Raw genomic sequence first — 17,351 nt, forward strand, 5'->3', positions numbered from 1 at the left:
AAAAGACAACTGGGGAGGTTGCAGTCAGCCAAACTCCAGGGGAAGCTACAGAAATGAAGAGGTGTGAAGTGTTAACAGTGTCTTCACACAGTTATCTGAATGTGTCAGTCACCAAAATGGGTGGGCTGTAAACTTGACAGGTACAGGGGAGTAAACTCTTAGCACTCTCCCAGGCTCATGTTCTGTGCAGTGCCTCACTACAACATTAGCTGAGCATGGGAGCTTGACACTTAAATACCTTGTTGGAGATGCCAAGAAGAAGAAAACCTGTTGGGTTTCTTGGTGTGGTTTGCTCTCCATCACATTGTAGTCTTACATTGGCTCTTGTTGAATTAGAAGACACAACAGTAGCAACTGTGGAGTATTTGGAGTTCAGAATAACTCCAGCTGTCCCAGTCACAGGGATGGATAGGCATGAGGGGCACCTGAGCTGCTGGGGCTCTTGGGCATGTTATTTCCCCCCTGCCAGCTTCCCTCTGTCCAACTCTAAAGGTGCTAATTGGAAAACAGCCTGGAATAAATGTGCCTGGCAGAAGTGATGGGGAGGAGGAAACTTACCGCCTTCCCTGGGAGGCAGTGTCCTCTTGGAGCTCTCTTTAGGAGGGGCACTCCTTTCTCACACCTCTGCAGGCTGGAAGGTCGTGGGCTGTTTTCCTCAGAGGTCTTGGCCTTTTCCCCTCGGAAATGAATCTCAAATTCAGTGTAACAGCCGTGATACAATTTTCTGGGGATTGTCTTCCCAGGTTATTGTCAGGTTCTGGCTTGACCCCTTTTAACTCAGTCAGCTTGGAAAGGGATATGTAGGGCACCACAGCGAAGCACTTGCACAGATGCTCTAGCAGCATTTCTGGCACTTAAACCACCAGCAAAATCTGCCACTTGAACTGAAACTTTCCATATCTGCTTTTTAGCCTTGGGGCAATTTTTTTTTAATCTATTTATTTATGTTTAAAGGTGAATCATTCAACCATATTTGAGCTACCAGAATGTAAAGAGAATACAGGCAAATAGTCTTCTCTATGAAAATGATTAATAAATTAAAAGACACTCTATGAGGAGATGTTGAGTTGACTGGAAAGCTGTAATTAACTGGTTAGAAGCGGGACGCAGCCTCCCTTGATTCGCACGCATCCTACAGTACGAGAGTCCTTCAGCCAGAGCCCCACTCGTTCCTCACTGCCTGAGGAAGTTCAGCAGCCCAACTGCTTATGTTTTTAGTCACCTTCCTGAATTCCCTCCAGTGGTCTTTTCTTCTTACTGACAGCTGCAGTGGTGATTGTTCTGTACAGTTGTATCTTGCATAATGATTGGGGAATTAATAAATCTCACTTTCAGAGTTTGATCCAGCAGGTCATGTTTTGTGTCTCCAGGACATTTCTTTTGCTCTCCTTCCCCTAGTATATTGTGTCTAAATTACAGGACATTTTTTCCAATATAATGTTATTTCTGAGAGATAGAAATCTCTATTTGTGGACTTCATATAAAGCCAGTGATTAATGGACAGAGAAAATTGTATGTATTTTGCTTCTCATACTACTTAGAAACATTGACTGTATTTTCTCAGAAAGTGGAGGGATACTACTTTTTGAGTTCTGATTGGCACTGAAATGTAGCATCAAGGGCATTTAGGCTTGAAAGACCTACAATATTTGCAGTGCTGAGATCCAATTTTAACCCCTTACTTTATAAAATATTAGCAGTAGTTGAAGTCCTTGCTGACTCTGCAAAACCCAGTAGAAAGCCCATGGAGCTGAAGTGAATGAATGAGTGGGGTTTTGGTTGGAGAGATCCACACAGGTCACTGCTGGATATTGAAGAGGGGAAACTCCCAGTTTACTGCATGGAAGAAGTGGAGCAGAGCACCCTGTGTTTCTTCTTCATGATGAGGCTGTCTCACGCTTCCATTGTAAAATTTCCTGGAATGTCCATTATATTTATAATTTTGGATCATCCTTCCAACTTGACTGCTTTCATAGTTAGTGGTTGCTGAAGTGTTTCAAAAATGAAAGTGTGTGGTGGTTTTATACCTCCTGGCTTCAGCTCAGCACTTATGAGGTTGTTCCCCTGGCTGTCGCTTCTTTTGGAAAAGGCATTAAAAAAACTGAGGACAATCTTTCTACTCTTTCATTTCAAACAATGTAAGGTTTTCACACTCTGAAGAATTATTCTTGTTTCTTTAGTCAGTGTCTGCTGTAAATAGTGTTATTTTGGATGAAGGAAGGTTCATGCACTTTCTATGTCTATTTATGCTTTCTGCATACTACTTCTGGACTTATGTGTGGTATTTTAAGCTTTATTACTTCCCACTGTTGGTATGTCTGTGCTGCCTCACTGAATTCAGCTGATGCCTGTTGGCTTCATTCCATGTTTCCAAAAATACAAACTTCAGAACAAGAAGATTCAACAAAAGAAGTGTCAAAAGGAAATAGTGGCAGTATGCTTAGATACGTTGTGCTACAAACAACAGTGAACACTAAATGTACAGCACTTTTCAGCTACCCTGCCTCATCATATGTTGGAGCTCTGTCTGCTTGAGTGCTTTCTAACTTGTTCTTTCTGTTTCTTCATGCTTCCCGGATTCAGAGAGAGGTAAATTATTTTCATTTTTCCATTTTCGTGTTTATCCTTCCAGCATGCACCAAACAATGTTGTATTGGTTTGCTTGTATCAGTGAACAGAAGTTCAGCTTCAGTGAGTAAATTCCTGTCTCTGTGTTGCCTTTTCACCTTACTATTAACAGAATTGTCAAGTTAGTTGTTTTGTTTTTTCCAGGTCCCAAATCCTCTAATAGTGGGACAGTTTAAAATCATGTGTTGCAGGGGTTCTAATATTTGCTTCTAGTGTTTGAGATTAAAATTTAGATTATGTTGCTCTCCTGAATCTGAAATGCAAGACAGTAGTATTAAAGTCCCACCTTTTATTTAAATTTGAAAAAAACATGATATTAAAGCAGGGGATTTAAGAGCTAAGTTTAGCAAGCATTGGAAACATCAATATTTATTTCCTATTTTTAGTATTTGTTTTGGGTCCATCTGGGTTGCTCGCTTGTCTTTCAAGTTTGAAGAAAAGTTTGTTTGATTTGTTTGGATGTACAAAGGGGTCATTTGGAATTCTCTACAATGCTTCCCGTTTCATGGGAGAGCAGACAGTAAGGCATTGTAGTCAGGTGCTTTGCAGCACAAGGGCTGCAGCCACTCCAAAGGCTCTTAGCAATAGAATTGCATCCCTTAGATGAGATTTGGGGTTTGTTTGCTCTTCTAAATTGCAAAAACTTCAAAGCGGGACTGGGTGGAAGGAATATGGTTTAGAGATGTGGACCATTCCTCATGTTTGCTTTGTGGAATATAATGAGAACAGTTTCCAGGCTTGACTGTTTTTTAATCAATTCTTTAGGCAGTGTTGGCCTGGGGAAATGTTTGAACTTTCTTGGTTATGGCTTTGCAATCTAATGCAGGTTTCATGAATGTAGGAAGAGATGATCCTCCCAGCCTAACATTGGCAAAAGTGTGCTGCAAGCAGATTTGTGGGTAGTGTCTGTGCACAACTGCTGTGTTCTCTGTCTGAATAATAAAGAGGAAGCATTGCTTATAAAACAAATCACACTGGAGAGATTAACTATTCTGGTGTAGTCCGCTGTCTTATTCAGTTAAATCTTTAATAGTGCTTTGAACATCTCAACTTGATGTATTTCTTTATTAAATCTTTAGATATTCCTTATAAACAAAAGTCCACGCCTTCCAATTAGATCTGGAAGACAGAAATATTGTCAAAAATATTCAGAGGTTCATAGGCATAATAGCACATTCATTTACTTAAAGGAAATTCAGGATTCATCAGAAATGCTAGACTGGCCATCCTGAGGAGTTAAACCACCACTTTACATTGCTGCACAGGAGAAGCAGCAACTCTAATGACCTTGACAAACTTCCTCATTTGTGTGCGTTTTCCTTGAAAACTGCTGCACAGGGTAAGAAGGCAGGCCCCTGCCTGTGCATATTTCAAAAATTAAGCAATTAAGGAAGAAAAACCCCACCATGAAAACTTGGTGTTGATCAAGTCAGTGGTCAGGGAATTTCATATGATCTGTCACAGAAGTTCTGTCTTTTGTTAAATCCATTTATAAAACAAGCAGAGGTCTAAGCTACTGATTGCCTTTTCAGCTTGCCTTGTCTGTCTAGCAGTTGGTGAGCAGCAGTAAGCCCCACCTGATCCCCAAGCATCAGCAGGATGTATAGCTGGGCCCCCTTGGGCTGCTGGTCCTACAGGAGAGCAGTTTCCAGGGCCCATATGATAAACTGTCCTCCTTGCCACAATGGTTGTACTTTGGCCATGTGATCATGAGGTGAGGTTGGGAATAAGGACCAGCATGGAACATACGTCTTAGCAGTACAATCTGTACTCTTGTCACTGTGCTAGCAGAGCTCATGGATCTGGACAACTCCGCTACAGAATTGCACTTTGACATGACTCTTGTCGATGCAAATCTTTGGCCCTTTGCAGGAATGGGATACAGACCTTGGTAGTAGAAAGGGAAATGCTTTGTAATCTCTCAGAGCCACCTTTCTGGCTTGCAAGGCAGTGGTGGAAAGGCTGACTGGATTCCTGCCCCCCCTGCACAGGAGGAGGTAGTGAGCAGTGCTGAGACCTGGTAACCGTGTCTGGGGGACCGGCTTCCACAGCCACATGAGGATCAGGCCACAGGAAGGAAATTGGAGTGAAAGTCATGCAAATGCTTTGAGGCTTGGAAATGCTGGGCTCTGAAGGGCTGAGCTGGGTATCAGACGTATCAGCTCTGAGAGGGCTTTAACAAATTTTGGAAGCATGCAGAACTGTGGCAATGATAAGACATCAAAGAAAAACTGGCAGCTGTGAGTTTTAGGGCCGCCAGATTAAAGCCTCTGAGTATCACACAAAGTAGCCGTAGCTCCTCCTTGAGAGTTAGCAAGTGACATTATCAAGGAATGAAGCAAACAGCCTTTCAGCAGGGGATAATTTGCCCTACAAACTGTATGCTTGAATTAGAAAAACAAGCTACACTCTGTCAATGCCAGACCATTTGAGGAGAATTTAATAAATGCAGAACTGATGTTTTGCTGCAAGGAAATCCATTTTCCAATTGTGTAAGAACTGAAATAAGAACTCTCCCAAAAATCTCTGCTTGGGGAGGGCATTTTCACTCGTTGAATTAAAAATTAGTGTCTAGGGTAATGTAGTGGTGGCCCAGTGTGCCATTCTGAGTTGTAGCTGGGGAGCAGCCAAGGAGGTGTAGGAGCTCTGTGAGATGGAGCCTCTGGAGTGAAGGAAAATTGCAGGGCTTTCCTGTGTGTCTAGGATTACCAGCAACTGTCAGAAACATAGGGAAACTTCCTTCTCCCCCACATCTCTTCCAGCTCTCATCACTGAGAAGAGTACATGTGGTTAAATGCACCATGACTGTCTACAAGAAATGGGAAGGAGGAGACTCTTGGGAGTAGTTATTTTTCTTTCTCCTCATCCTGAACTTGATTCCTAAGTAGTTAGTGTATAGTAACCTGGAGAAGGGGCTGTGGGTTTCCTTTGGAAGATGTGGAAGGGCAGAAGTGGTTTCATTCAGTGTCTGTCTGGTGTCTGGTAGGTGAAATGGAAGTTGAGAAGTCCTCAGTAAATCTTGTACAAACAGATTTTGCAGCTTTTGTGAGTGCTGCTTGTTTCATCTAGTTATGGTTTCTTGCCTTTGGATTTTTCTCCCTAACTTCGCAAGTTCCTTGATGTGACTCTAATAAAAAGACAAGTGCACTGAACAGAGTCACAGATTTCATCTCAGCTATAAATCATTCTCCTTTCTCCTATGTGAAAGAGCAGTCTGGATAAAAAATCTGAAATGTTAATCCAGGGGATCTGTAATTTCTGTCATACATACTACTGCAAAGTTTCTTGCACCTTGTCTTCTCTGCCATTTGTGATACTAGAATATTTGTGTGTCATGGAAAAACACCATCCAAGCATGGTGTTGATGGCATTATATTTATCTACTTTTCTCATGAGTCTCCTCTCACTTCTCTTGCTTTTTCTCCTTCTCTGCTGATTTACTCTGCTTCCATGGGTGCTCATGTCTTGACAGTGAATGTCAGCCTCCTGCCAGGTGCCTCGGACCCGCTCTGCTGTAGTGGTGGCTGCTCCCTCTTTTTTCTTCCCACTTTCACAAGTCTCTGGTCAGCTGTTTGCAGGAAAGCAAAGTGAAGCCTGAAGGTTATGGACTCAGGAAATGGTTTCCCCACTGTCATGGTTTGAGCGCCTCAAAAATTCAATTCCCTAGTCCAAACCCCCTCCCACATCTCAACCCAATGTGAGATGGGTTTTCCAGACACCACACGAGACTCAGAATGGGGGAAAGGGAATATATTACAACGACTGTACAAATAAATACTACAATACACTATATACAATCTTAGCTATCTCTACCGTGACATAAGTATTTACAATGGATCAAATCTCTTCTCCCCTACAAATAAAAGCCCAGGAGGGAAGAAGGAAAAGATCCCTTTTCACTCTCAGAGCAGCAATGTCTCTAAGGCAGCAGGTTCTCTTCTTCTCGTGCAGCAGCTGTAACTGGATCTCTGCCAGCACACACGAGGGAGTATCCAAGCCCCTCAGCCGCTCGTCTTCAAGCGAGGGTCTTCTCTTCCATGGACTGCGTTCACCCAGACAACGGTTGCGTCACCACCATCATACCACGAAGCACGGGGGTCTTCGTGACAGTCCGTATCTTCAGGGGAAAAACAGCCCCCTTTGCAGAGCTCTGTGCTCTGTCTCAAGCAGCGGGGGGGCCAAGGTCACCCTCTCCGCATTCCTTCTCCGAGCTTTTTAGCTCCTCTCTGCAGTGCTGCTGCAGTTTTAGGACTTCCATTCAGTAGGAGTCCATCCTTTCCACTTAGGAAAGGTCACAAAAGGAGTTTGGGGTTTTTGGTTCAGTTTCCTACCCCAACTCTGTCTCTGTAGAGCCTAATTCTCTCTGTCTGCTGCTGGCTCTCTCTCGGCTCTCTCAGACAACTCTGTGTCTTCCTTGGCTGCATGTTTGTTGCTGCTTCTTCAGTTATCTCTTGGCTCTTAGCCACAGTCTCTGGATGCTGCTTCTGCTGCTGCTCTGTCTCTGCTCCCTCACGGTGGAGAAAACTTCTTTAGCTTTCAGCCACAGGTACTTAGCCCAGCCTTACGCTGTTCCAAGTCCCTGTAGCCCCCAGCCAGGGCTGGGGGGGGGGGGGGGGGCGCAGAGGCCCCGAGGGGCTCCAAGCCCCTTCCTCGTGGCTCTACAACATGGCTACTTCTTCTACAACAACTACAACTAACCTTCTCTTCCGTTCTGCTTGTGATATGTTTATACTTTGCAGAAGCGCTCATTGGGTAAAACCTCAAAACTTCAAGGGTCACCACCCCTTGGGGTTTTACCATTTTATAACTTCAGGGGGAAATCTGTTTCCCCCCACCACACCCACAGCATGGCGGTGTGTGCTCTGTGACCCTGCAATCACAGGAGTCTGTACACCAGTACAGAGAAATCTGTCATCTTCTGTAGGCTACTGTGGACGAATGTCTATCAATTTTAAGCCAAACTCAGACAATATAATTTTCTGGTTCAAGGATTCTTGTTACAATTTGTAATACATAAATCTGTAAAGCAATTTACATTTTCCTGCATGTGTATCATTCTAATATAGTTGTTTTAAATAGCAGCAATTTATTTTGGTTGATAAGAGTAAAAAAATTTATTTCAGACTTCAAGGCTAAGGTGTCAGGGTTTTTTAACCAAAAACAAAAAAAAAAGGATTAATGCAATTCTATATTCTTCTGCAGTCCTTTGAAGAAATAAGTTTATAGTGGGAAGGTAATGGAGGATGTGCTGCTCTTTCAGATTGTACTTAATTGGGATGCCTCCTAGGACTTTAGCCTAATAGTGCCACATGGTTATAACTGCTACTCAAACAGGACAGCATTAGCATAAATTGCTTTTAATGTGATTATATTCATCCAAGGTTGAGCAGCTAAATGATGCTTAGCCAGGTGTTAAATAGGTATGCCTATCTAAGGTTTAATCAATTACTGTAGACATTTGCCAATTAAGGAGAGTAAAAGAGCAAATAAAAATTAAATTCCCTTCTACTTAGCACCTTACGTTGTGTTTGCAACTCTCAAAATTGGTTTTTAAAATGTCTTTCTCTAGTCCTGTACTCTTTCGAAGTAAAGGAATTTCTACTGAACTTTTAACTGCTCAGCAGAACCAGTCTTACCTACTCTTGCAGCAAAATAATCCTTATCTATTTTTCTGGGTTTCTAGCTTTTTTCCAGAATACTGGAAAATATCCATTTCCTATAACTGGAAAGATATTAGTGGATTGTGTAGTACATGTGCAACTGATTAAAAAAATTAAAAATTACCTACAGTGCAGTACTCCTTCTCTATAATCCTGTATCAACAGAAGTGGTACCCTTGTGCTATAAAGTTTTCAAGAGTACATAGCTTTTTTCTGCAACATTATTCTCCCACTAAGCACCTTGCTGCTCTCCCCACTGACGTGGAATTAAACTTTATCAGGAGCTGTCATTCAGATCCTACAGATTTCATGTGAACACAGACCCTATGGAGACAGAGAAGACTCCAGCTGGATGAGGTGTGATCTGTTAAGCCTGTGCTAGCTCTCTATTCAGCCATGGGCTTTGTAATGGCTTTTTGATTTCTTTTTTCGCTTGTTTTCCCAGCAGGGTATAAATACAGGGAAGTGGTAAGAGGAGGCATTTGCCCTTTTCCATAAATTTCTATTGCAAACACATTACTTGGCACTTCTTCATTATCAAAGGGGCCTGTTGCACATAAATCTCACTTAAATGTTAATCAGCTTCCAGTGAGCTGTAGTCAAATGAAGGTTTATAGATGAAGCAACCCAGAGGGGATCTGAAGTGGAAGAAGAATCAGAGAGGGGTCTTCTGGCTTTTTTATGATTCAAGGCTTTGGACAAACAAGAAGCTGTTCCATTGTGGTCCTAAGTTTGTTATTATTGCTGCAGGAAGCAGATACGCTGAAATCTCCAAAGCCATACCTTTTTTTCCATGAGGGAGTGCGGAAGTTGGTTTTCCAAATGCCTAGAAATGCCTGAAGCAACGCTGCAGGGCTTCCACTGGCAGTGGAGGAGCCAACTGGCACCAGCCCATACCTCCATCTCCAGGTCTTGGCTGCTGGGGTGCTATGTAGGGCCTGTGCAAGTGCACTGGCATCTAGGTGACTTCCATGAATTAATGAAATCAGTAGTACTGTTTGTGCACTGTTAGAAGGGGGAAGGACTGTTTGTGGGCTAATTTTGATTGATGATTTGAAAACAGATGGTGCTAGCAGAGTTGTACATGATGCAGTACCACAGGTTTTGAAGAACTCACATTTCATACAGATGCAGGCCCTGATCATCTAAAGGTTTATGTGTAGTCATAATCCATGAGTGTAATTAGCTGATTTACTTTGTTCAAGGTGTTCAGGTACTTAAAATGAAACACTGGTGTGTGTCTGAAACAGCACCACAAGAGTTTTATTAGCTCTCAGTACTTGAAACTGATGTATTGGCTGGCATTTCATTTTCTTCTGTAATTGTGCTATACAGCCTTTTTTATGATTGCATACCGTTACAAGCAGAAATATTTACAGAAGGTGCAAGACCAAGTGCCAGGCTCTATGGCAGCGTTATGTGCAGCCCTGCAATATTGAGGCAATTATGATATCCGTTGGCCAAAGTGATGGTCACAGTCTTGATTCATCAGGGATGGGGGAAGCTCACAAACATAAAGTTCAATGGGTTAATATGCATTCAGGTTCAGGTGGGAACTCCCAGGTACCTCCCCTGGGGCGAGAGGGGTAGTTTTACACTGTTTGATGTAACACTGGATCACGTCCAGTCCTCTGGTGGAAGGCCCCAGAAATTAGTCTGGGGGCACTTTTGAGGGTTTTTGATTTGCGACACTTTCTAAGACATGGCCGATGTTTCTCACACCAGAGCCCATTTTGCCCCATCAGAAGGGATGAATACCTCCAGGCCTACATGTGAATGTCCAGTTACCTCCTCGGGAGCAGGGCAGAGGGGTTTATGCCTGAGCCAGTTGTGTAAGGGAGGACATTGACATGGCAGGACTAAAGTGGGACACCTGCAGTGTCCCACTACAGATACCACATCCATAACACTCATCAGACTCCTCTGTGCCCTTGCCACAGGTCTTACCTGTGGTCAGAATGGTCACTGAGCTGGGCTCTGCGTGTGGCTTGTTCATTTGGCTGTCATTAGCCTTCCAGGAGAAAAGAAATGTTCTTACCCAAAAGCATGCAAGCTCATTACTGTTCATGGTGCCTTCCACATTGGTCTCCTTTGATCAGAGAAGTAAATTTAGACTTGAGAGAAAAACTCGAGGCTCAGTGGGCTGCCCCCAGTCCACCTCTCTCTGCCTTTAAAATGCTGTTGAAAATACTTTTAGCAAAGATGTTTCCCACTTACGGGGTATAATTATGAGCTATGTTCCTTTACGACCAAGATCTTTGATCCTAACAGAATTCAGTCTTTTAGTTTAACAGACTTTTAATTATTTGACTCATTTTTATCTCTGCAGTCGTTTGAGTCCTACCTCCACTGGGAGGTAACGTGCTGACTAAACGCATTTAGTATTATCTTACAGATAAGACTGAAAATCCTTGCAGTAGAGCTTGGATCTCAGATAAACTCTCTGCAAGGTGAGATTTATTGTGGCCCCAGTGGTTCTCCAGCGTAGTAGGGAGGGATTTGGCAGCACAGTGGAGATGCCCATCCTGATGTGAACTCCCACAGCATGGTAGTTTATTGAGAAAGTTGTGAAGTTGTGGTGTGCCAGCGCATTGCCAGAGCTACTGATCAGAGGTTGGGCCACAATTTATTGAGCTGTTTCAAATGGATTTTGCTGGCAATGTGTTATGTCCTCTAAACCCTAATGATTTGCTTTGGTGGCTTTGTCCCACCTTAGCTTTTCTTAACAGTAAAATAAGCTTCTAACAGATAGCTGTATGGCTAACAGAAGGAGCAGGTTTTCTTCTGTGAGTGTGCAACTCTTTGAAGGTGCTGGCCTTAAAATTGGAAATCCTGGTATTGTATAGCTTCCTCAGGCTATGCAGATTTCTGTTTAGTCAAACAGGCTTCTGTGCAGTGCAGGCATCTCGGCAAAACAGCACCAGATGCTTCTTCTAGGATCGTCTTGTAAAGGGATGCATAAATCACCTGTTTACAAGTCCTCAAAGGAATAGTATTGATTTGGCATAAATGGTTGTAATAAATAACGATCTAATGGTCACAGGATGACTTCCAATGTTGTTTTAAGTTAATGCGAACACAGGTTTCAGCTGTTATGTCTGCACTCTGAAAGAACAGACCTTGATCCCATAATAAGGTGTGTGCAGCAGTCTGCTTGTTTATGCTATGTGTGTCTTTGCTACTCTGCAAGTCATAGTCACTTCCAGCAAGTTTTTCTTGCATGGAAAGTGGGGGGAAGTCTCAATGAAGTTATGGTGGAAAATCCATGTCTCTTAAGTAAATAATGTTTTTGCATTGCAGTTAAAATATTTGTTAGGGAAGATATTTGGACTCAAAAATGTGAAGTCTGTAACTCAGGACATTTAAAAGACGGCAGCTAAAGCCAAACATGTAGAAAACAAAAATTCAAAATGCGTAGGATGTTTGGAAATTCCTCACAGCTCTCAAACAGGCAAGGTTTCTTTAGAGCTCAGGATTTTTCATGTGGGTCTTTTGTGAGCCTGAGCATTTTCAGAGACCTGCCCTGCTGGTCTTTCAGGAGAAGCACCAATAATGTCGAAAGCTTACTTCAAAAGGCAAAATTCTCAAAGGTTTTTTATGTGGCGCTTGGTTTCATTTTTTAACCCATAGCTGCTAATTTTTCATAAACCATAGGTAAGCCATACTCCCTTTCCTTAGTCTTATTACTAGAGTCCAGCTAGGAGTCTTCAACTTGCTTTTGAAACATTAAGCTAGGAGGAAGCCATTCTAAAGCAAGACTTGGCACATGTACAGATGAGGCAAAAGCATCAGCCTTTTTCCAGGAGCAAGATTGCAGCTGGAACTCAGCACCTCTGTGATCTTGCAGCAAAAGAACCAAAAGGCTCTTGTGGACAAGGGTCTGAGGGTCAGTCTGGAGCTAGGAACCTCAGGGCATCTTCTGTAATAGACAGCACCTTCCTGGATTATTGCCTTGTGATTTTTCCTGCAAGTCACGAGCAGTTGGGTAAAACACCATCCCTCCTCAAGGTGCCTGTATCTTACGTGCTGGAGGGCAGTGTTGCAGTGAAAACCAATGCAGCCTGTGGGCTACATTCCCTGTGCAGGAAGGGTTCAGGTGGCAACACACTCCACTGTGCTGCCCTGCTGCCTCCTGCTGTGCCCTAGTGTGTGCCATTGCAGGTTGGCATGCAGTGAGATGGAGAGGAGCCTCCATCTTCACTGTGTTTCTGCACTGTTCTGTCATGTGGAATTGCTTCCAAATCTCATCCCCTGATAGTTTTATGTCATTTAGTTTTCTTAAAGTATTGCTCATCAGGCTCCAGGTTGCAAAGCAGTTAGATGGAACAACCACCTGTACCTGTTACTGAGCAGCCCTTACATTTCAAGGGCTCATTAAGGGCAAAGTCTAGTGCTGTTCAGTTAGATACGGGTACTGTACTTAACAGCAGGACAGCGTTCATCTCTCGTACAGAGCTGGAAGGCCAGCAATCCATCTGCCACAGTCTCTCTTTCTCCCTGAACAGCTTCGGTATAAAATTCTTCAATTCACTGGGCCTTTCAAATGAATGAAGAAATTGGCCATCCATGCTACATTAAACCCTGCTTGGAATATTTACAGATTTTTATAAACAAATACTTTAGTTTATACTAAACCTGGGGTTTAGGAGTATCCTTTGCCATTCTAACTCTTTACCAGTTAGAATCTTGCTGGTAATTATTTATGTGGAAAGCAGAAAGGCATTGAAGACTTCAGAGAGAGAGACTTCAGGCATAAGTGGCTGTTGGGAGCTCCAACTTTGCTTGTCTGATTTAATTGTAGTTAACTACTCAGTATAACTTAGCTAGGGATGAAAAGTCCCAGAGAAATCTGGAGGTAACAGGAGGGTCACAAAATAGGAGTGGGCTGTGGTTGCTTGGAGGACATGAAAAAGCAGACATGCAAGACCAATGAACATAGAGTCTGGTATAGCAAGGATGGCAACTGGGCGCAAAGCCAAGCTTCTTCCTGACACAGCATATACCCCTTCAGCTTTTTCAGAAGAGCTCCAGCTCTTAAGAAGCCTGAGAACAAATAAACCTAATCCTGGCACTTCCTTCACCCATGCTAGAAAGCTATACTGTGCTGTGGTAACTAGCGAGTACAGTGCAAAAAATATCTTTTGTAGGGCAGCTTTATTTAACTTTTGAAAAAATAAGGTCAGAAATTTAGGGCAATTAGTGTGAGCAAAGCTCGGCAGGTTCACATCTCCCTTATGCAACCAGATCTCTAATTACTATCTGCATATTTTAAACACTTTATACAGTCCTTTGAAATACAGTTTTTCTCTAACTACTATCTTGTATGCAGTTTCTCATTTTTTTAACAGTTGAGAGCTGCATGTGTTTTCTGTCTTAATTTGTAATTCTCTCCCCATTTCATCTTCAGTAAAATATTTGAGTAAATTTTCCTGTGCATTTACAATTGCATTTGGAATTATGGGTTATAACTTCAGTAAGTTGCATTGTTAGGAAACTGTAATGAACTTTTTAATTATATAGATTGAGCACCAAACTTTATATATATGTTTCATGGGTAGGCAGTTTATTACGTTTGTAGATCTGCTTTGTCTAAGTCTGTGTTTTATTCTTTGTTAAATTGAAGTAGGACTTGCTGTTTTGGAGATACTACTGATTCTACTGCCATAGTTTGTTTTGCTTGTTTCTAATATGTCAGGTTTTTTTGTTTACACAGAGACTTTGCTTATGTGGCAAGAGACAAAGACACGAGAATTCTAAAATGTCATGTGTTTCGATGTGACACACCTGCAAAAGCCATCGCTACAAGTTTACATGAAATCTGCTCAAAGGCAAGTGGATTTAAAATCAGCTGCATTCGTCTGTTTAGAGATCCCTGAGCCTTATACCTACATGTAATCAGCAGTTGTATGCAGTGTTAGTTTAGTTTATATCACTGGCAACAAGAATGATGTAGAGAATTTGTAAAGGAAAGGATGCAAACGGATAGGAATTATGGGAGAGTGAGCATTTAGATTTGAGAAAGATGATATGTGCTTTTGATTTGACAAGTATGTATAGAAACTGAAGGTTTTCTTGAGAAAGAAAGAAGCTGCAGGTTCAAAATGGAAAAAGAACACAGAGCTTCAATGAATAATAAACTGTGATCTTAAACTCCATAAATAAATCAGACCTTGCTTGAATGGTGTTATTCATCCTGCAGGAGAGACAGAAAATAGTTGCTAAGTATATTTTAAAAAAATCATGGAGAAGAGGGGGTGTAAGCTACTGTGGTTAGGAATACTAAAGAATCCTAGCTCCTGCTGATCATAGTGTTGTCTGTAATACTGGAGAGGACTGTACTTTTTGATCATTTTACCTTATAGATTTGACACCATTTCCTGGTTATTAATTTTGATTTTCTTGGATGATCTGTTTATGAGTGTCCTCTGTACACTCATTTCATGCAGCAATAGCAAGGCAGCACATTCTTTACAGCAAGCAGTCTGATTGAAATGCTTTTTAAAGAGGAAGTTAAACCAATCTACTTGAAGCTCCTCTTTTACTCTTTTATTGAGCTGTGGTGGATTTGCAGCTGCATCCCCCTTTTTAAAAATACTATGCTTCTAATTGTGGTTTTCATTAAAATATGGCAGTTTGCACCACAGGAAGAGTGGGCTGTGGGGACTAATAACTTTATCAGTTATCTCTGTGTAACTTGTCCCTCCTCATAAGTCACAGCTCTTCTAGAAAAGCTATTTAGAAAACCTTCAAGTTCTGAAATTCTGCTGTATGCCTGTCATTTGCTTTTTACATTTTGTCTTCATGTTAGTGAATGGAATCAGTGACGCCAAACCCTCCTCTGTAGTCAGTTGTATAGTCTAAAAAATTTTCATTTTTCCAACACCGCAGATGTGATACTGAACTTGTGATATCTCATGCAAGCAAGGTGAGCATTTGCACAGTGTGTGTTACTGTAGCCCTCTGGGCAGCACAGTTATGCCTGAGGCAGAAGGTAGCCCAGCAACTGTGCAAAGTCTGGCACGTTTGTCCTGGTTCGGGTGCCAGAGGGAGCAGCAGTGGCAGCACTCAGGTAGCTGCTTGGTTTGGCCAAGGAGCTGCAGGCTGTGCTTGGTGAAGTTTAACACCAGGGACTGCAGCAGTGGCTGACTGGAGAACCCTAGACCTATTGTGTTCTTCCTAGTTCTTCTCCAATTCACACAGGTGTTTCCAGCAAGTCTAGCAGGAAAAAACATGCTACACAGGCCCTAGCGCAGCTGCTTTTATCCAGTAAGGTCAACATCAAGTAAATGCTGTGGTAGCTCTATGCAGGGATATCAGAAAGGGAGCAGAGCTGTCACACAAGTAACTACGACATGAAACTTCTGACATTAATTTTGGATAAGAGAACAACAAGAGAACAACTAGACATTTAAGACTATAGCTAATGAAACAGATGTAGCATAAAGAAGCAGATAGCAATGGTTCATATATGAGCTTTGGGAAACCTCTGTTAGCTTCCCTGGATACCTTCTCTGTCATATATTTGTAGGGAATAACCATCCAAAATGGTTATTTTGAAGTAGGTTTTTTTTTCCTCTTTTGCTACTATTAAATATGTTGGGGGAAGAACAGGTTGTATTTTGCATGGGATTTTTAATTCCAGAATAAACATAAAAATGGAGGAAAAAATCATATACAGCAGAAGATAGTTCAGAGAGAAACATAAATAATGAACACTCTTCTCTGTGCGTTAAATATTTATATTTCTTGCTATATTACTCCTCCTCCTATCAGCTGCAATTTTACTGTTCAGAAAAATGGCTAGAGTTTTTTTCCTCCTCCATCTGTCTTTCATCTAGGCTTGTACACCACTTAAGTTCTTTATGTAGTAAAGGAATGCTAAATAAAGTGGAGGAAAATTAAAGTTGTTATTTAAAAAGAATAACCTGCTTAGTCATGTGGCTTCTGACTTCAGATTTCAGAAACTAGGATTGTAATAGGAGTAAATTTGTAGTTGTTACTGTACTTTTTTTTTTTAAATGCTGTATTATCACTGTCTTCTTCAGATTATGGCTGAACGGAAGAATGCTAAAGCCATGGCTTGCAGCTCATTGCAAGACAGGACAAATGTCACTCTTGATGTTCCTCTGCAAGGTACTGTGTTGCAGCTAGTATCCTCAGGATGGTCCTGTTTTAGATGAGTTTTGTTTCTGATGCAGCTTTGGATGAAAATGCAGCATATTGATTGGAGAGCAAGCCTGTCTTTTAATTAATGTATCTGACTGTAACCTGTTCCTGTTTTACTTTATATATTTTTACTTGTTATGTTGACAGTAATGGACCTCTACTCAATTATGTCAACTTGTGCATTTCCTCTTTTATTTTGAAGTGCAAGTGTTGCAAATCCAGTCTTACTTTTTTGGGGATATTTGGACATAATGTCCTTTTCAAACCAAAATACCTCCTGACTTGAGACTGCACCAGTTGGCCAAATCTTCCTGTTACAACCTGCCCCAGAAGGCAAGGGTAACCCAGATTCTTTTTAAAAGGTCCCTTGGGGTGGATTAGTGAAACAACACCGAGCGATTGGTGTTTGTAAATATATATATGTAGGGTTTATTTTGGTTGCAAAGGAAAACATGTATGTAGCCATGTTGATTGGTATTATATACAGAACTATAGCAATATAAAAGCGTAAAAATAACACTTAAAATGTATAAGGAAAGGTAAGAGAAAGAAAGGATAAAAGTAGAAAGATATATAGTCACCACCCGTTGGATGCAGCGATGAGAGTTGGTAGTTGCAATTTCAATGTCTGTTGGCTGAAGTGACAGTCACAGTCTTGTGGAACTGATGGTCTTGATCCGATGGGGGCAGCCCACAAAACTCAAAGATTTCATGAGTTATATACTCTTGGGTTCAGGGGGAAACACTTAATACTGTCTGTGGACTGGGGAGTTTTACACTTGATGATGTAAAACTGGATTACAAGACATTTAATGATTCTTTGACACCTTCTAAGACGTTACAGATGCCTGTTATGTCAGCACAGTTGAGTCCATAATGGCCCATCCGCAGAGATAC

At 41.7% G+C, this 17,351-nt stretch overlaps 1 protein-coding gene across 16 annotated transcripts in view; it reads left to right on the top strand.

The window, feature by feature from the left end:
- Positions 1–17,351, top strand: part of APBB2 (amyloid beta precursor protein binding family B member 2) — a 180,751-nt gene that overhangs the window by 155,662 nt on the left and 7,738 nt on the right. For all 16 annotated transcript variants that reach the window (XM_064652950.1, XM_064652949.1, XM_064652952.1 and 13 more), the window contains 2 exons: positions 14,002–14,116; positions 16,334–16,421. In XM_064652950.1, coding sequence (XP_064509020.1) covers positions 14,002–14,116; positions 16,334–16,421 — 203 coding nt within the window. The remainder of the gene's footprint in view (positions 1–14,001; positions 14,117–16,333; positions 16,422–17,351) is intronic.

The sequence above is a fragment of the Pseudopipra pipra genome, chromosome 4 (assembly GCF_036250125.1).
Source record: "Pseudopipra pipra isolate bDixPip1 chromosome 4, bDixPip1.hap1, whole genome shotgun sequence".
NCBI classification, from domain to species: domain Eukaryota; kingdom Metazoa; phylum Chordata; class Aves; order Passeriformes; family Pipridae; genus Pseudopipra; species Pseudopipra pipra.